The following is a 21278-nucleotide window of genomic DNA, read 5'->3' on the forward strand; positions in this document are numbered from 1 at the left end:
GGACGTCGTTTGCTCAGTGGGATGGCACATGTCAAAGGTAGATGTCACAATAAAAATGGATTGTCATATAAAGCTTTGTGTTTCCTTATGATAAATGATGAGTTAAACCGTATTGCTGGTTATTAGTTAGGTATGTTTTGAGTACAGTCATGCTGGTTTTGGCCATGTCAGTCATGCAATCTACCTGCGAATACCCAGCATAACCAGTAATGTCAGTAATACTGTATAGCAGCATCTAAAGCCTGATCAATTAAAAATATTGGCAATTTAACATGAATCATTAGTCTAAGCATCAGTCATCAGTCTTTCTCCTGGTAGTAATTAAGGTAATCAAGGTAATTTAAGAAATAGGTCAGGTTTACGTCACTTACGTCATGGTTTGGTCAGTTACCCAGATGCACGGCCATATTGGAGATACTCGGGTGTAAACAACAGCGTGGATTGCACGGTTATTACTATATTACTGAACACGCTGTTCTGTTAATTTATGCTGTTTTAACCACATTTTGATCAACTAAAGTTAATAGGTGTAAAGATATGTACAAGCAGTATTATTTAAGATATTAGCCTAATATTTCACCTGCCTGCCCAGAAATTATAAGAACAAACACAAATCTTGTAAAGATTCTTTCCCTGGAAATCCCGGTTCAGTTTGGCCAAACACAAACGCCTACTGCCCTCAGACAGTTTTTTGCACTCTTCTCCTTCATTTGAACTTTTGGCAGTCTATAGCACTCCAAATGTTTTTTCCGGTCCGATTAGTACAGCCCAAAACATGACAATAACTGACCATTTTCAGCAGCAATAATCAGCAAAATATGTGAGTTTTGCTCAGGTCAGTGGCATTGTTTACATTCAGTAATATGGCCAATATGGCCAATTGATGATGCGTTGTGAAAACACTCCATCCAGATTTTTTCCTGAGTAACCAAAGAGCGGCGCCATGATGGATTCTAAAATCCATGTTAAAACAGGGTAAAAAGATCAACTGAATTGAAACTTCTTCAAAATAACTAAATATAAAAATATGCACAGGTTAAACGTTATATTAGCAACTCGGAAAATATGTTAATTTGACTAGAAACGCCAGAGACCGGAAGTGTAGTTCAGGAAAAGATTGATGGACTACCCTGCTGAAAAGACTAAGCCAACCAGCTTAGGCTGGTTTTAGCTGGTCATTCAGGCTGGTAGGTCATAGCTGGTCAGCAGGCTTGTTTTAGAGGGGATTTGGCCATTTCCTTAGCTGATCAGGCTGGTCTTAGGCTACGTTTACAAGTTAAAAAACGGAAACGTTTTTCCCTTACATTTTTAAAAAGTTTCACGTGTACATGACAAAGTTTTTGAAACGATCCACGTTTACACAAATCCATGAAAACTGCCAAAAACGCTGTATTACATATGCCAGGCCAGTAGCCAGCACTGTCATCTTGTTAGTAAACAGTATCTGTAAGGAAGTGACTTGCCTTTGCGTTTGGTTTTTTATAATCAACACATATTGCGCATGTCTACATACCTAACATGTACTACGCATGCGCATGACGTCACCATTTTCAAAGATTCCCGTATTGGGTGTTTACACAGAAATGATAACGGTACTGTTTTTAAAAAACCTGCACTTTGAAACCCGTTTTCAACGGGTTTATAGTTTCCCGTTTTTGGCTGAAACCGTTGTGTAAACGGATCCTTAGCTGGTCAGGCTGGGAGACTAGCTGGAACGACCAGCTAAAACCAGCTTAACCAGCCTAGCTTAACCAACCACTTCCAACCTAGACCAGCTAAAACCAGCAAACCAGCTTAGGCTGGTTTTAGTTGGTGTTTTCAGCAGGGATATCCAGTCATGGGCGTTTAAAAAAAAACGGTTGACTGCTTGATTCAGTTACGTAATAATATTACTTTTTTCAAGTAACTAGTAAAGTAATGCATTACTTTTGAATTTCTAATAAAATATCTGAGTTACTTTTTTCCCCATTGATAAGTCTCCTGTCAGGAAATTGGGAGTAAACATGATGTTCCTGTATTCTAGACTAAATGTGAACATGCATTAATTCATCTCACTCACACAAAACAGATTCAGTATTCCTCAGAATGAATAAAAACTGTGAAATGCAAACTCAGAATATGACGCAACCCTGCAATAATTAAATGTGTTAAATAAAACAAATATCCTTTATATATTTAATCCCATTTTATTAACCAGTGTCTTTGCTGCTGACCTTCAATGATGCAATTCAACCATACTAATAAGCAAAAATTACTTTAGATAAAGTAACATTTGTGCTTAATTTTGTATAGCTGATGAGTGATCTCCTGCATAAATGAACTTTTCTTTCAGCCTGAGGTGAATTCATTTCACTTTTGGGGTAAAAGGGCTTTTACATTAGAATTGTTTTATATTAAAAACAAAGAAGCAAGTCCTGACCAGTTTTAAAAAGTAACGCAACAGTAACGTAACGCATTACTTTCCATAAAAAGTAACTACGTAACGTAATTAGTTACTTTTTCAGGGAGTCACGCAAAATTGTAATGCATTACTTTTAAAAGTAACTTTCCCCAACACTGTCAGTCAGTATGTTTACATGGACAACAATATTCCGATTTTAACACGATTAAGACAATACTCTGATTAAGAATCTACCATGTAAACAGATTTTTGATTTTCTTAATCTGGCTAAAGTCATACTTGAAGTAAACACTAATCGAATTAAGACATGTCTAGTATTTCTATTTTAGTCGCATTATCCAAATGTAGTATCCACCTTATTTTTCCCATAAGAGTGAGTGCGGCCATTTGTACATTTTATATGTCTGGCTTCTGGTCTCATCCACTTCCAGCTATTTTTAGCTGCACAAAAAGCTAATTTTGCTGCTTGATATTGCAAACTGGTGTGTCTTACCATATTATTTTAATGTATTATCTTAATTATAAACACAGTGCAAACTGTTTTACCGCTTACTGCACTTCGATATTCTTCTCGTTATTTCCCTATTGTGGATTACGAACCGGACGTCTAACACATTACCAGAAAACAGCTTACTTCCGCATTGAAAAATAAGGTGGATAGACATGTACACACCTTAACGCCATTATCTGTTTACACAGATAGTATGACAAATAATCAACTGCACTTGAAGCTTTAATTAAACATGAAAAACCCAAACCTGTATATGACACCATAACAAATACAAATTATATGTTGATACGTGAAATTCTAGAGGGAAAGTCAGATGGCGTTGCATGGCGACGTAATGACGTGTGCCATTAATCGGTCTATGTACTATAACATGTAAAACGGGAATATGAAAGGAATATTCTAAAATCAACTCATCCCTGGTGAAAAAAACAGCATATGCTGGTAGGTATGTTTTGATGCTGGAATGCTGGTTAGGTAGGTTTTGATGCTGGTTTAAGCTGGTCCTTTGCTGGTTTTTGCTGGTCATGTTGCTGGTCAAGCACCAGCATGAACTAGCAAAGGACCAGCTTAAACCAGCATCAAAACATACCTACCAGCATATGCTGGTTTTTTCACCAGGGATGTAAACACCTTAATATTGTCTTATTCAGAACAAGATAAATCATTTGATTAATGATGTCCATGTAAATGTAGTCAATGACACTCAAAACACACAAGAAAAAAAAAGACAATGATGTAAACTGCTGAAATTTCCTATATGCTACATCAGTATCCACCTTATTTTTCAGTGCGGAAGTAAGCTGTTTTCTGGTAATGGGTTAGACGTCCGGTTCATAATCCGCCATAGGGAAATAATGAGAAGAATATCGAAGTGCAGTAAACGGTAAACAGTTTGCACTACAAACCAGTGTGTTCATAATTAAGATAATACAATAAAATAATATGGTAAGACACACCAGTTTGCAATATCAAGCAGCAAAACAAGCTTTTTGTGCAGCTAAAAATAGCTGGAAGTGGATGAGACTGGAAGCCAGACACAAAAAAATTTACAAATGACAGCACCCACTCTTATGGGAAAAATAAGGTGGACAGAGTAGACACTTATCATGGAATAAGATGGAATAAGAAATAAGCATACATATTTACATGCTATCTATCCATAGACATTCGCCATGGAATAAAATGGAATAAAAAAAATAAACAAAGAGTTCAGATGCAAAAGCCTCTAAATCCATCTGATGTAAAATGAGCATTTCTTTCTGGCTACTTTGTATATGTTTCTATGTAAGTAGTGGTACTTCTGATTGGGCTGAGGCTGGAATTTAGTGAGTTTGAAGTAAAAATATTTGATGGACGTATATTATGTATCAGGAGCATTCACTCACTATCATTATCTTAGATGGCTTTTCATATACATATTAACTGTATACTAAACGTTCTAAAAATAAACATTTTTTCTATTTTGGTTTATTTTTTATTTTATTTCTCAACATTAGCAGACAAGACAGGGCAAAAAAACATCGCAAAACCCATATATTTTGCATATCCAAAGGAAGGGAGGAAACCTTCAAGGAGCAGGAGAAGAAACTGACCCAAATTTTTTCTACAAGGGTAGAAATATGACACCAGCTCCTCTTCTGCCAACTCTGAGCCTGGGCTCTTTTCTCAAACGACTCCTTCTTTGCTTTGCACATTAACATCAAATACCAAGCGCTTGGAAAAAAATACATCTGGCCTTTTAACACGTGGATTTCGTGCAGCAACAGTTCTTCAAAACTCTCCAAAGCGACAAACCGGCTAGTGTTTTATTTAAAACTAAACTAAACAAACAGTTTGGAACCCGTTTTTTTGTGTTTGTGTGTGTGTTTTTCCTGGACATCGGCTTTCTGTGCGGTACATCTTGGGAATAGCGCGTTTTCATCTTATCTCAAGTTTGGAGTTACACTTTCAGACTGATGTGAGTAAGGACTGCGTCAACATCCGCAAAACTCCACTTCTTCTTTGTGTGCATCCTTCCCTCCGGATCTCAGCAGAGGCTCTGTTTCTGGGGATAATGTGAATGGTCGTCTGCTCGGTTGAGGATTGATGTTTTTGCAATAGAAACGATGGCACGTTCATCAGTTAAAATGTGTCTTGGCGTCCTTTTCTTTGGACTTTTGTTGTTCACGCTTCCATCTGCTAGAGCCCAAGAAGATGTGGAGGAGGAGAGATCGTGTCAAGGCGCCTTTGACTTGTATTTCGTCCTTGACAAGTAAGTAACTGTTATAATTCAATGGTTGCGCGCACTGCTTTGTGAACAAAGAATCCAGTCTCTCTCTATTGCTCGCTCTCTCTCACTCTCTTTCTTGATTTGTCTCTCTAAACTTTAAGGAAAGTCAATCTGTAAGTTATATCTTGAATCTCTTGAGTCTAACAGCTGGTAAACTTTCTGGTGTCCAACATAAACCCGTCAATCACATTGAAAGGCAACTCGATCTGTGTGAAGTGCAAATGTTAGGGATGCTTTTGCGGTCTGTCGGCCTGATGTTTTCCACACTGAGAGATTCTGCCTGGATAAAGTAGGCCAGTACATTTCCACTCACATCCTCCGTCTTTTCCCCAAATTTCTCACATTCCGCAACACCAAAATAGATATTCACCAGATGTCCATTGTTTGGTATCACTTGGCTGGGTTCAATTAGAGTTCAAGGAAGGGCCAGAGACAAAACTGCGCACTGTATACCAGACAATACATGAACTGCCAATGACAGTTTACTGAAGTCATCCAGTTTATTTTTTATGGTGCCAACTTGTTGTTTTGTGCTCTTCGTGTGTGTAATGAAGATCAGAGGGGAGGTACATGAGAAGTTTGCTGAATAAGCACTTCAGACGGTCACAACTTCATTCCTCTGTGGTTCTCTTTTCCTGCCTCTTATCCTTCACCATTGTTAAACAGACTGAGAAAAGCAACATCCTTTCCCACGATTTGACTGGGGAGATTCTTTACAGGATGTTTATTCTAAATGCACCTTTATTTATATAAAACACCTTTTTGTATGCACTGTAAAGAATAGGGACAGTAAGTAATGGCAACTGTTTTTATTAAAATAAGCTGAGGATTTGTATGAAATTCAACTTGTTTTAAGCCACTTGTGCAACCAAGTTGGTTATACATTGTGACATCATGTGCCCACTTTGTCTTCACTGCCATATGTGTGGTTAGTCTTATGAGACTTGCATGGTAATGTGTGGGTTGTCTGAAACAACACTGATCTCATGTTGTCTCGTTTTTATTTGTTTAGTTGACTTGGCTCTTTGATGAAAGCACAGTGTCAGCTTGTAATAAAGAGAAGAAATATTTTAGATCTGACTGAAAAGCATTAGAAACCAGCAAATGCATCACAAATCATGTGCACTATACCTTAAGTGATTTTCCTGTGTCATGCAACATGCTCTGGAACTGATCAGCTGAGTGAAACTCATGCGAGGTCCTTTTCCACCCAGTTTTTCTCATGATGTGATGGCTAAAGACATAGCCAACCCAAGAGCCCCCCTTTTTCTCTTTACGGACTTCGGAAAAACTGACATTTGGTAAAATCGCATGCACATGAACATCTGCGGCCCTTTCAGAACATTACAAGCCTTCAACTTCAGCAATTTAAGTCATTTCCTGTGCATGCATTATTTGGTATTTTAATCACAGTGCCGTCGCATGCATCGAGTGTCGTTGTTTTCTATATCTGTTTTATCACCAAATGAGCAAGTAGCAAAGCATCACAAACAACAGCTGTATTGCACAAGAGTGTTTGGCTTCAGGTGCATCATTATTGGGCTTCTGAGAAGGGGCTTTCCTGGATTTGTTTTCGAGGAATTGGGATATTTTCCTGTCAGAAAGAATTAAACTCACCACAACCTTAAAACATTTTCAAAATCAGGTCAGTGAAATTCACTGGGCAAGTAAAGGTCAGTTCAGAACGTTTTTTACCTTTAAAAAGTTCAGAATCTAAAACAATTACCACTGGCCAGCAGTTGGCAAACTGACTGACCAAAAGATTAAAATAAAACATCCTCTTTTCTAAAAGTCTGTATCACTGTGGAAAGAACCAGAATATCAGTGGAATATTAGTTATATAAATAGAAAATGGAAAGCTAAAAAGGGCCAGATTTATTGAAATGCTTACGTAAATCAGCTTCAAGATTGTCCTTCGAGCCTGGCATCATCGCTTCCACTTCTGCTTTCATGTGGCACGAAGGCTTTCTGAAAAGCTGTGGCCTTGGGAAGAGATTCAGAACCAGTCTACCAGCCCATGGCCTGCTGTTTAACAAGTGAAATTAAACAAAGAAGCTGTCCGTGAGAATGCTTAGCATGCAGTTTGCACTGCAGCCTTCAAGCCAGACATCTTCCATCAAACTGAACCTGATGATTTTTGCGGGTGCCACTTTAGAGGTTCTTTAAAGAGAGAATTCACCCCAAAAATGCCATTTCGCTCATGTCATGTCATTCCAAACCTGATTCACTTTCTTCTGTGAAACACAAACAAAGAACATTTTGCATTAGCAACATCAAGGTTTGATTAAAGACATTGGGAATTGAAGAAATGAAATGGGAAGAGTAAATAATGATGTCATTTTGGTTTTCGGGTAGTACATTTTCTATCGCTCTGCATCCCTCGGACCACCTGACTCTTGGGGTTGGTAATTATTCATTCCAGTCTTTGTTCATCATCAACGTCTGGACGCATACTGTGGTCTAATTTACTTCATCTTCATGATTGTTTTGAAACATCACTGTGTTAATCATAGTTTTGGTCCCACTAACCGTTGTTTAACTTAAGATAACCCAGGCATTGAGTCATCTGTTTTAAAACAGCCAAAATAACAGCTATAGTGTGCCAATGATTCATAAATGACAAGCCCTTCAATGTCGAGTTTCTCCCCTAATCCGCCTAAATTCAGCTTTACCTAGCGGTATAGCTCCCGGAACATTTTTGAGAGACATGCATTCCTAGTTAAATGTTATCACACACCGCAAATCTCCTTTCTGGATGCTGTGAATTTTACACATGGGGCGTAAAAACTTGGATATGCAGCAGGCTTGTGTGCTCAGAGCAGCACGGAAAACTGAAAGTCTAAATCAGAAGCGTGAGCTCACATTCCCAGCAAAGTTAAAATAGGTTGGTGGTTTTTGTAGCCCAGTCAGTTGAACTTAAGTGCAGTCATTCATCCTCATAGAATGGGATGAATTAATCAAATTAGGCATATTGATTTTTTTTTAAACCTAAAAGCTTTGGCTTTTAAATAGCACTCCATCAACCAGCACCAGCTGTTTGCTAACTATAATTGGCCGGTGAATTAGACCCGCCCCCATTCTTTCATCTACACGCCTTCTTTTGAAAACCCCGCCTTCCAAAATCACATCAGCCAACCCAAAGTGTGCAAACATGAATAAGTAAAATGATTAACAGACAGAGAGTGCTTCTGTAATGTAATATATAGCGTAGTGTGATTTAGTAACTCTTGTGTATAGTAATTTTTCTTAACACATCAACAAGATACAGTAACGTTTTTTTCTTTCTTTATTTTTTTCGTTCCTTTGGTGATGCAATTTTGATGGACCCCACACCATGATGTTTCCTGCTTTTTTTTTTGTTGTTGTTGTTGACAAATGTGTCTTAAGTATCACAGGTATATTTGTAGCAATAGCCAAAAATACATTGAATGGGTTAAAATGATAGATTTTTCTTTTATGCCAAAAACCATTAGGATATTAAGTTAAGTTCATGTCTCATGAAGATATTTTGTAAATTTACTGCCGTAAATATATGTAAATATATATATAAAAAACGTCATTTTTGATTAGTAATATGCATTGCTAAGAACTTTGAACATTTGAACAACTTTAAAGGTGATTTTCTCAATATTTTGATTTTTTTTCACCCTCAGATTCCAGATTTTCAAATATTTCTCTCTCGGCCAAATATTGTCCTATCCTAACAAACCATACATTAATGAAAAGCTTTCTGATGTATAAACCTCAGTTTCCAGAACTTGACCCTTATGACTGGTTTTGTGGTCCAGGGTCATAAATACACTAACTTTTTTGCAAAAGTTAATATTTTGTCGAACAGCAAGCCAAAATGATATTACATTGCTTCCTGCAATTTCAAGACACATGTTGTAAAGTTAAATGACCAGTAAGTGATGCCAAAAGCACATTTAGTTTTATGCAAAGCAGGTGAATGTAAATCTAGCACTTTTTATCACATCGATTGTTGTACGTATTGCAGAAGTTCGGAAAATAATTGTTTGATGGCTGGCTCTAAAGTGTTAACGCTCTGTCGCACACTAAACCTGACTTTAAACCTGTTAACAAAAGCAATAGTGGGTTAAAAACACATTTGTTGAAGCAACCGTGTCATTTCATTATGCTTCTACAAGTGTTTGAGCTCTTTTATTAATAAGCATGTTTCACAGGACTTATACAAAAGCGATTCACATCGTAAGTGCAATGCTGTACCGGGTGCGCTACCGAGCAAGTTTACTACATCAGAAAAGCCAATTATCTGGAGCTGGTTATGTGATGCGAAAATCAAAATGTATTTGTTTACAAATCATGTATTACAGAAAACGTGTTTTGAGGTCTTATCATAGTTATGCACAAGGAACTGTGCAAAAATAAGCCTTTATTAATATATAATACCGTATTGGCCCGAATATAAGACAGTATTTCTTGGAAATACAGCCGGATAAAAAACGGTCGTCTTAAATACAGGGTATAGATAGATACAGGGTGAGTGTTGGTACATTTTACCAGTATTTACCATACTTTCAAAACAAAAATAAAATAAGAAAAATATGCAATATCAAAATTATTTAATAAAATTGTTTTTTTTTTCCTTAATAAAACACAAGATTTGGTTTCAAAAGGTAAATCTTTAAAAAGGGGGACCGTCTTATAATCAGGGTCGTCTTATATTTGGACCAATACGGTAATAAATGCCCTTGTAATCATAATTTGCATGGAAAGGAACAAAGTTGTTGGTGTTTTACTGCCGCTAACTGGAAACTGCAGTGAATTTTATATCAAGGTACGTTTTTGGAGCAAAAAAGTCATGTTTTTCCAACGAGCCAATGTTGTCCAAATGTCAGTCGACCTAAAAAAGCAGTAAAATGACTCACAGGAAGCAAGTGCTAATTCGATAAAGATCTAAATTGTCTAAATTTTTGTTGTTTACGGAGTCTAGGATTGTGACAAAGAGCTGACCACACCTATTTGTTTGAATATTTGATGTGTGCTATTCCTCTTTAAGGCTGTTTATAAACAGTGAAGATCATCCAGACTTGTTCTGTTAAACTGCTCAAGGCTTAGAAGATGTTTGAGGACCCGGAGGAGCTGTTAAAACAGCCGTGTCAGGGAAATGTCACCACCATGATGTTCTTACCATGTCTCAGGCATTATAGCTCAGGAAGAAGAGGAGCTAATGCTGACTTTACATAAACCTAAACCAAGAATCACGTTTGCCGGTCCTCGCTGTGCTTTAAACATTGTTATTATGGGGTTTCACAAACCCCTTTTTCAGAAGTGCCGACAGGTAACTGCACTCGACAGCGAGGAGAAGCTTTCAATGAGCTGTGTTTTGGTTTCTGGTTCTGGCAGAAACGCAGATATGAAAAGTCAGTTTAGGATTCGATCTGGAGGGAGAGAGATTGGAAGGCTGATCTCAGAGCAGATGAGACCTGTAAGAGCAACACACTTTTCTAATTAATCCACTTCCAAATATTACTCCAGTGAGTCTTCCTGTTTTGGCTCTTGTTGCATCAAACCGCAATGACTTTCACATGTCTTAACATATGTGCAATCATCTACATATACAGAGAGTCGTGTAGGAGTAGAAAACATGCGTTTTGAGCGTCATTTAAAAGATGACGTCTCTGTTTGCAAATGACTCCCAATTCCTTTGTCTGTGAATCAGGATTATCTTGAAATCGCACTGTAGGACTATCCTACGCTTTATATGGTTTAGTATAACCCATTAAAATTAGATCAAAGAAGGGCACCGCAACATATTTCATCAAGGATCTCACTTGAGAATAGACCACTTCCTTTCCTAACGCTGTTTGCACAGGTGAGAAAACTGCAAGCTAGGCACCAATCCCATGATTGCCGTTACCTCAAGAAAGTCCCGCTTCCAACACAAACAACGTCCATTGTGATGTTCGAAAATCTGAAGTTGAAAACCGTGGCAAGCCCTGAGCGTGACCTGCGTATTCTCGCCAACGTTCACCTCTGTGTAACTTATGGTCTGTTTTGCAGTTTCAGAGCGTGCTGGCTGTGTGCTGGCCCGTCTTTTGTTGACTGTGTTATAAAAACATCTTCCTCCCACGCTGTTCCAGAATGAGTTTTTTGGAGGCATTCATCACTCTGCTTTAGGATAAAACAAAGTCATTAGCTTAGCGTTTTTCTGGAGGAACACAAACAGCTTTTTAAAGATGAATCATTTTATCAACAATAAAATCGGTTGATTTGAGATGTTTTTTGAGTGGGGTCATACTACAAAATGAGTCCAAATCATAATATGTGCAATAATTGTCAAATTTTATTGTGTTTTAATATACACTATCATTCAAAAGTTTGGAATAATTCAGATTTGGCTTATAAAAATTCAGCTTTGCCAATGAGTCAAAAGTTTTTAAGATTTTTAACGCATCCATGCTAAATAAAACTATTAATTTCTTTCCTGAAAAAAAATAAATAAATAAAAAATTTAAATTACAGTTCAGTTTAGACTCTAAGCTTTTGAATGGTAAAAATATTAAATATTGATAATAATAATAATAATTAATAATAATAATAATAAAATATTTCTTGAGCAGCAAATCAGCATATTAAAATGATTTCTGAAGGATCATGTGACACTGAAGACTGAAGTAATGATGCTGAAAATTCAGCTTTGATCACAGAAATAAATTAAATTTTAAAATATATTCAAATAGAAAACAATTATTTTAAACGGTAAAAATATTTCAGAATTTGACTGTTTTTGCTGTACTTTAAATCAAATAAATGCAGGCTTGGAGAGCAGAAGAAACGTTTTTTAAAAAGATCTTACTGTTCAAAAACTGTTGTCGGGTAGTGTACATTTTAAAATACATTAAAATAGAAAACATTTCTTTTAAATAGTCACAATATTACAGCCTTTACTGTATTTTTGATCAAATACATGCAGTCTTGGTGTACATAAGAGAAGTCATTCAAAAACTTGTAGAAATCGTAATTATTCCAACCTTTTGACGGGTTGTAAGTTTTTTTTTTTTAAACGTATCATCAAAAATCTAGTAAGTTTAATGTTTTTTCCCGCTTTGTTTTCATAAAAATGTCATTTTGGAATGTCCCTATCGCTAACACTTCTGTAACAGCAAATATGCACATTTTTATGCTCCACAAATTAGATGCAAAAAAAAAAAAATCCATTTATTTTCTTGCTATGTATTTTTAGATTTTAGCTGATATTGTTGAAAAACTCCTAACATTGTGTTTTCAGAATATACATCAACTCCTTACCATTTTATTTCCCAAAATGCACCCATTTTTATCATTTTAAATTATTTTTTTGTAATGTTTTCCAGTAGAGGATGATTGTAGCATCAACCCTGTTACCATGACTTTGTATAGTAAACATAAAGTTTCACAGTCTTAAGCACAAGAATGGTAAATTAAATTGTTTAACCTTGTTACCATCAACTCTACAAATCTGAAGGCCACATATATTAAAATGCATTCATTTATCATGAGATGACACAATGCACAATGACTTCATGTGAACTTTTACAGAAGTGTACTTTAAAATCACCTTGTCAGGCTGCCAAAGGTTACTGTTACGTCTGGCTCTCAGACCGAACGTGTTACATCAGCCAGGCAATGAGATTTACACAGTGCAGAGCCTATTTCTGCAGCATGTTTCATCAATCAAGTCAAACTGACTCAAGCACAGATCAGTAGACTCAATTAGCTCATTTCCCATTTGTCATCCAGCACTAATGAATTACCACAGGTTACCTTTCGGGGACTGAGACGGGAAATGACCAGCTGTCATAAAGCGTTTACAGCTGCGCCTCAGGGGAGAAACGACATGGTGCAAAATTAGATGGCTTTGCTAAGTTGAAAGCATTGATAATTACTTGAAAGGATTCCCAGTTGTATTGATCTGATGCATTAAAAGCATGAACATCCCATTTACTGATTGTTTCACCTCTTTCTCCACAGGTCAGGAAGTGTCAAACACCACTGGCACGAAATCTACACTTTTGTTGAACATTTGGCTGAGAAATTCACCAGGTACTAAACCATGTTTTGAGAAAAACACACAAATGCATTGAACCACGTGACAGGACTTAGTGGAATGACATGTTTTTGTTGACATCATCCAGTTGTGTAAGGTTTCTGAAATAGGCCATGGATGATTTTACAAATCCCTTTAATACATTTCATTTAATCGTAACCATTACTGGTCTGTTTCTTATTGTCTCACAGCCCAATGCTGCGGATGTCCTTCATTGTGTTCTCAACCAGAGGAACCACAATCATGAGACTCACAGAAAACAGGTGCAGAAAGACACATCGTCTAGTAATGCAAATATTTAGTTTTATAACAGGTGTTTATTTCATTCTTCTCATTTTTGTTTTTGTTTTTCACAGGGAAACCATAAGAAAAGGCCTTAATGCTCTAAGACGAGAGATCCCGGGTGGAGATACGTTTATGCATCTTGGACTAGAAAAGGTAAAATGTTCAAATTAAAGTTGTTTAGTATTCAAACGTACTTGTTTTAATGACTTTTTAACAGTATTGTTGCATCTTTATTCACAGGCAAATGAGCAAATACACCAGGAAAACTTTGGTAGGTTTACGTCAATGACTAGTCAAGTCAGCTGAATCATTACAGACTGTTTTAAAGCAGCTTCACAGTAATAAACAGGAACATAACAGAACTAGAGAGTAAAGATTCAACAAACTTTAAATTGACTTGAAAAGTATTAAAAGCTTGACGTTTGAAGGTTTTCAGTTTGAAGTAGTTTAAGTAATTAAAATAGTTTTAAAGATTAAAGTTTGAAAGTTGCTCAAGGTGGTTGCTAGGGTGTTACTAGGGTACCTGGGATGGTTGCTAAGTTATTGCTATGTGGTTACTAGGGTACTTGTGGTGGTTGCTAGCCTGTTTCTAGCATGATTAGCTAGTTACTAACATGTTGCTAGCATGATTAGCAAGTTACTAGCATGTTTCTAACATGATTAGCTAGTTAATAACATTTTGCTAACCTGTTTCTAGTAGGATTAGCATGTTATTAGCATGTTGCTAGCATGATTAGCAAGTTACTAGCATATTGTTAACATGATTAGCTAGTTACTAGCATGTTGCTAGCATGATTAGCAAGTTACTAGCATGTTGCCAACATGATTAGCTAGTTACGAACATATTGCTAACATCTTTCTAGTATCATTATCATGTTATTAGCATGTTGTTTGCATGATTACCATGTTACTAGCATGTTGCTAGCATGATTAGCAAGTTACTAGCATATTGTTAACATGATTAGTTAGTTACTAGCATGTTGTTTGCTTGATTGGCATGTTACTAGCATGTTGCTAGCATGATTAGCTAGTTACTAGCATATTGTTAGCATGATTAGCTAGTTACTAGCATGTTGTTTGCATGATTAGCTAGTTACTAGCATGTTGCTAGCATGATTAGCTAGTTACTAGCATATTGTTAACATGATTAGCTAGTGACTAGCATGTTGTTAGCATGATTAACATGTTACTAGCATGTTGCTAGCATGATTAGCTAGTTACTAGCATATTGTTAACATGATTAGCTAGTTACTAGCATATTGTTAACATGATTAGCTAGTTACTAGCATGTTGTTTGCATGATTAGCTAGTTACTAGCATATTGTTAACATGATTAGCTAGTTACTAGCATGTTGTTAGCATGATTAGCTAGTTACTAGCATATTTTTAACATGATTAGCTAGTTACTAGCATGTTGTTTGCATAATTAGCATGTTACTAGCATATTGTTAACATGATTAGCTAGTTACTAGCATGTTGCTAGCCTGTTTCTAGTGGATTAGCATGTTATTAGCATGTTGCTAGCATGATTAGCAAGTTACGAGCATAGTTAACATTATTAGCTAGTTACTAGCATGTTTGCTAGCCTGTTTCTAGTATAATTGGCATGTTATTAGCATGTTGCTAACATGATTAACATGTTACTAGCATGTTGGTTGTATGTTTCTACCATGATTAGGTAGTTACTAGCATGTTGCTAACCTGTTTCTGGTATGATTAGCATGTTATTAGCATGTTGTTAGCATGATTAGCCTATTACTAACATATTGTTAACATGATTAGCTCGTTACTAGCATGTTGCTAGCCTGTTTAAACCAGCTAAAACCAGTTAATTCAGCTAAAAACCACCTAAAAACCAGCTAAAACCAGCCTAGGCTGGTTGTCTAGTCTTAGCTTGTTTAAGATGAAAATAGCTGGTTTAAGCATGGTTGGTCTTTTAACAGGTCTCGCAGCTTGACCAGCTAAAAATGGCCAAAACCACTTTAAACCACTTTAAAACCAGCCTGGGAGACCAGCCAAAGCTTAGACTGGTTTTGCTGAGCTGTTAGTCTTTGCTATAGCAATGAACAGTTTAAATACAACATAAGACTATTGTACAAAAGTTTTCACCCCCTCAATGAAAGTCTATAGGATTTTTGGTGGTTTTGATAGTCTGGTTTACAAAAACCATAAGCCAGATCAGTTAGAAAAGATCTAGCAACCCGAGTCAGACCAGTCTGAAGGTCTGGGCAGAGTTTGGAGGTTGTAGCTTAAAAGTTCTGGGAGGAGAAACATTTTTTAGTCTCAGAAGAAGTAGGATAACAGTAAGTTGACTTTTTCAAGCCAACCTAATGCAGCTCTAGAAAGACAGAATCATTATTCAGCTCAGGTCAGTTTAATGTTGAATCCATTAAACTGTGTTACAGTCTGTTCTTACGTGAGAATCTTCACTCCTCTTTGTAGGAACTGCAAGTGTCATAATCGCACTGACGGACGGTGAGCTTCAGGAACATCAGCTGATCGCGGCTCAGCAGGAGGTAACGGGCTTGTTGCATTCAGAATTCAGTCAGCAAACGTTTAGAAATCCAAAAGCGTACAGTTTTTTAATTACGAACGCATGATGTCTCATCAGGCGGCACGAGCTCGAACACTCGGCGCGATCGTGTATTGTGTCGGCGTTAAGGACTTTAATGAAACACAGGTAATGATGTCCTTTTTAAATTCTCCTTTGTCTTGAACTTGCATTAAAGCATCTAGAAGTACTAACAAACAATGCTGGAGACTCTTCCTCAAGTATGCTCTTAGCAGAGAATGTAATTCAATATAAACAGTGCACTTTATATGGAGGAAACAGATCAGATCGACCAGTCGACGCTTACATGAGCTGTAAATAAACATCGGTTTGTCCTGTTCTAGCTGGCTACCATAGCGGACACCAGTAAGCACGTATTTCCGGTCTTGGGAGGATTCCAGGCGCTGAGAGGAATGATTGACTCGGTAAACTGAACATTCGGCTACTGCAGCTGTTATACCTTATCATTTCCAATTAATATTCAGTAAACTGATTGACCTGAAAAGTTTTGTTGTGTGCCGTTTCAAAGTATTGCTTAGGGCTGCATTTACAAAAACCATCATAGGCCGGAGCTGATCATAGAAATCACACACTTTAGCTTGAATAATGACTGATGAGTAAATTAAATATTATTTAAAAAAAATGTAACTTTTTTTGTTTGTTTGTTTTTTTGAAGATTGTTGTAATTTTTTTTTTCCAAGTAGTCGTTATACATAAGAATTATATGTTTAAATCAGTGTATTACTTGCCATTTCTCTGTATTTGTTTGTAAAATTTACTAGCAATGTATGAGTAAATAATTGCTTCAAATTTGAATTAAAAAAATGTATTTATTATCTGATATATTTTTGTTTTAGATCATCAAAAAATCATGCATCGAGATCTTGGCAGCAGAGCCGTCCAGCGTATGTGCAGGAGGTATGATAATATCAAAATAATAAATAAATAAATAACAAATATTATATATATATATATGTTTTGTTATTATTTACTTTCATTATTTATATAACAGCTGTAATTATAACATTATAACATATATATATATATATTTTAATATAACTTACATTATATTTTTATTTATATATATATATATATATATAAACACATTTTTGTTTTTATTTACTTTATATAACAACTGTAGTTATAATTTTATATAGCATTATAACTTAATTTTATATATATATAATATTTTATTGTTATTTAATTATTTATATAACAGCTGTCATTATATTTTTTATATAACATTAGAACTTCATTTATATATATATAATTTTTTTTAATTATTATTTACTTTATATAACAGCTGTCATAATTTTATATAACATTATAACTTAATTATATATATATATATATATATTTAATTTACTTTATTTATATAACAGCTGTAATTATAAATTTATATAACATTATAACTTATTTTTTTATTTATATTTATAATTTTTTATTATTATTTACTTTATTTATATAACAGCTTTATAACAGATTTATATAACAATCATTATAATTTTATATATTATAACTTCATTATATATATATATATATATATATTATTTTATTTTCATTATATATATATGTATATCATTTTTTAATATTAATTAAAAATTATTAATATAATTAATTATTTATATAACAGCTGTCATTAAACTTTTATATTATAATATTATAACTGAATTATATATATAAGTTTTTAAATGAAATGACTAATAGTAATAATTAAGCAATAATAAATCTCTTGCTTTTATTGGCTAATAGCTGTGATCATTTCACATTCAGTTATTCGCTAAAAAAAAAAAAATTAACATGTAATTCTTTGTGTAAATTCATGTAAAACGTTTATGGTATATTGTAAATCAATGAGAATTTAACTGATTGAGTCTGAAATACTTGATGATTTGTTTAATTTCCATTTCCAGTAAGTCACCCTTAGACTAGACTCCATTCAGACATGAACACTGCACACATTTATATGTCATCAGATGTACAATTACTGAAATAGATATAAGCAAGTTAACATAAAATAATTGTAGGAAAATTCCGGTGTTGAACATGACGGTCTGTGAGACGCATTTACACAAGAGGACACTTATATCATTGTGGTTTGATATTACCCAGCATTCCTGGAGCTCTGATGAGACATTGCCCCATCTGCTAAAAATACAGTTGATATTTACGAAAGGAAATGACATTCTTAGAAGGGGATTTATCACTATTTTTGAGCGTCGACTGTTGGAATCTGTGTTTCAGAGTCATTTCAAGTGGTGGTGAGAGGGAACGGATTTCGACACGCCAGAAACATCGACCAGGTCCTGTGCAGCTTCAAAATCAACGACACAGTGACGCTCAGTGGGTCTTTTTCCTTCAGACAAGTTTGAAAAGATTCATTTTAACTGGTTAATTGAGCGCTTCATTCTTCGTCCGCAGACGAGAAGCCTGCAAGCGTGGAAGACACGTTCTTGCTGTGCCCCGCGCCTGTTATCGATGAAGTTGGAAAGTAAGTGTGCGTCTGACGGACGGGTCTGCCACGCATTAGGAGTGTTTATGATCCCTGTCAAAGGTCGCATTCCACTTCCTGTGCCGCTCGCTGTTTCAGCTGTGAGGTCATGCTGTCGATTTCCAGACGTTCGTGGCCTTGTTTTTCCTGTCGAATCCAGAGAAGCGAAGCTTTGAGTGATGTCAGACACTCGGAGGAGCCTTTAAGAGCAGATAGTTCCTCAGAAATCATTGTTCCTCACACCCACTCTTTCTTTCTCTTTGTTCCTCATCCATTATTTCATTCTAGCCCTTTACTGCTCCCATAAACCCCAGATGATCCATATTTTCTCCTCCGCTTCTGCTTTCCATTCAGCGCTGATACAGCACATTCGCTTCAGAACCGTATTTAAAATACATTTATTTCATGCTAAGTATACTACAAAAACATTTACATCTTATATACTTAACAAAAATACCCTGCAATTGTACTTTTAGTATACTAAAGTGGTATATTTAAAGTCTGCTAAATTGGAACAACTAATTTTGTGCTTAATGCACTTTAATTGTGCGAAAGTAGTGAACTAAAGATATACTTAAGTACATTTGATTGTGCTGAAGTGGAGCTACTGCAAGTATACTTTTGATACACTAAATATTTTGCATTTAAAGACAGATATGATTTAAAGATCATACAATCCTCATCAGTAGTGACATTAAAACACATTTTAGACTTAATATTAAGAAATGTGCGTTGTGCACAAGTAGTACTCTGAATAAAGTTTAATTAAAACTTTGGTATCATTTTTATATCAGTAAATTTTATATCAGATTTGAGCTATACTTAGTAGAAAATAAATGTATTTTAAATGTATCACTTTCTTACTAAGGTGTTTATGTTTTCTGATTAACTAACAATGTTAGTTCTTCTTTAGTTCTTTGAGTTTGTGGGCAGTGATTGATGTCGATTAACGGATGTATATTTAAAATTTATGATTTAAAAACAAAACTATAAAAAATAATAATAATAAAATATTTTATATAAAAATGCATATAATATATAATAATAAACTTTTTTACATTTTATTTTATATAATAAAATTATATAAATAAATATAATAAAATTACAATATACAAAATTGAAATGTGTGTCAAAAAATGCTAAAAATTGTTAAATATTACCTTTAAATTAGTATTAGATGGTGGCAAAAATAAGTAAATAAATAATCAGAATTGTTAAATCACATTTGATGATCGAATATATTAAAAATATGTCTTTTTGAAATTGTAAATAAAACAAAAATAAAAAGATGGACTGTAAAGAGTGTGATATTTTTGTCACATTCATTTATTTTGCACCATTTTTCTGACAGTTTTTTAAAATAATATTTAAACATTATTTTGTCAAGTAATCATTAATTTATGCCATTTCACATTTTACTGTGAAAAATTGTGATTTTGTATAATAGACAAACATTATTTTGTCAAGTTATATGCATTAATTTGCACCATTTCACATTTACAGATATAAAATTTTATATTTAAGGTAATAATTAATCAAATTTAAACCTCATTTAATTTTTAAACATCATTTCATTGTGTCTTATTTATTAATTTTACACCATTTGTAAAACTGTCACTAAAAGATGTACTCTAGTAAATTGGACAAGAAAATAGTATTTTAGTCTACTTCAAATTTCACATTTATTTTAGTGTTTTGTGTGCCATTCCTTTGTAATTATTTGTGAAATATACTAGCCACTTCTGGGTTAAAATAATTCCAAAGTAAACTTTTTGTTCACCAATGTATATTATGCTTTTTATTTTTCAATACAATATTGAAAATTGATTGCTGATAAATTCTCATATTTGCTGATATGCAATATCAATATATTGTGTGTTAGTGTCATTTTAGTATCACTGAGGTTTTATTAGTTTTTGATTTTATATTTTGTTTTAATTTTATTTTTAGTTATAGTTTTTTATTTATTTTTTAGTTTTAGTACTTCAAGGGAAACTAAATTTAAATTTAGAAATGCTGAAATATGTTTAATAATATATTTTAATATAAGTTACACATAATAAGGTTTAGTTTTAGTTACACTCTAAAAGTGATAAGTTGACTTAAATTAAAACAATTAAGTAAATAATAATTAAAAAAATAAGTTAACTGAACTTATTTTTTATTATTATTATTATTATATACTTAATAATTTTAAGGTAACAGCATTTCTCAATTTTTTTTTAAGTTAAGTCAACTTATCACTTTTTACCTTGGTGTTAATTGGTAGTTTAATGTTTTTAATAAAAATCAGAATAAACAATTCTTCTGATCTGCATTTAGAAGCCTTTTTTGCTCCAACTGAAACGTTTTATTTATTTTATTTTTATTTCTGATCTCTTCACATATTTCACACGCCACATATATCACCAGTCTGTTTCTCTTCTCTTTCGCCTTCATCTTGTCTTCCGTCCGTCACTCCTCACTTGCGTGCCATTTCTCTTACGTCACTGTGATTTTACAGATGGCTTTACTTGTTAAAAAGATCATTTGTCACACAGCGAGACTTTCACACTAGAGCTTTTGGTCCCGTCTGAGTCCATTTGATGTCAGTGTTTGGTGTGAATGTGTAAATGAACAGTGTGAAAGAACCATTCCTAAACTTTACTGTTCCTCTCAGTAGTGATTGTGTGGCTGTTCAACATTGTTTTGCACAGAGGAATGTGCAGCTAATCTGCAGT

At 34.6% G+C, this 21278-nt stretch overlaps 1 protein-coding gene across 1 annotated transcript in view; it reads left to right on the forward strand.

Annotated features, from left to right (window-relative positions):
• Positions 1-4543: 4543 nt before the first annotated feature.
• The window catches only part of antxr1c (ANTXR cell adhesion molecule 1c), a 34903-nt gene continuing 18168 nt past the window's right edge, over positions 4544-21278 (forward strand). Inside the window, exons 1-11 of the mRNA XM_051124730.1 lie at positions 4544-5163; positions 13156-13227; positions 13423-13494; positions 13588-13669; positions 13757-13787; positions 15959-16032; positions 16128-16196; positions 16412-16492; positions 16925-16985; positions 18312-18410; positions 18489-18558. Coding sequence (XP_050980687.1) covers positions 5018-5163; positions 13156-13227; positions 13423-13494; positions 13588-13669; positions 13757-13787; positions 15959-16032; positions 16128-16196; positions 16412-16492; positions 16925-16985; positions 18312-18410; positions 18489-18558 — 857 coding nt within the window. The 5' untranslated portion in view covers positions 4544-5017. The remainder of the gene's footprint in view (positions 5164-13155; positions 13228-13422; positions 13495-13587; positions 13670-13756; positions 13788-15958; positions 16033-16127; positions 16197-16411; positions 16493-16924; positions 16986-18311; positions 18411-18488; positions 18559-21278) is intronic.

Source organism: Labeo rohita, chromosome 12 (assembly GCF_022985175.1).
Source record: "Labeo rohita strain BAU-BD-2019 chromosome 12, IGBB_LRoh.1.0, whole genome shotgun sequence".
In the NCBI taxonomy this organism is placed as follows: Eukaryota; Metazoa; Chordata; class Actinopteri; order Cypriniformes; family Cyprinidae; genus Labeo; species Labeo rohita.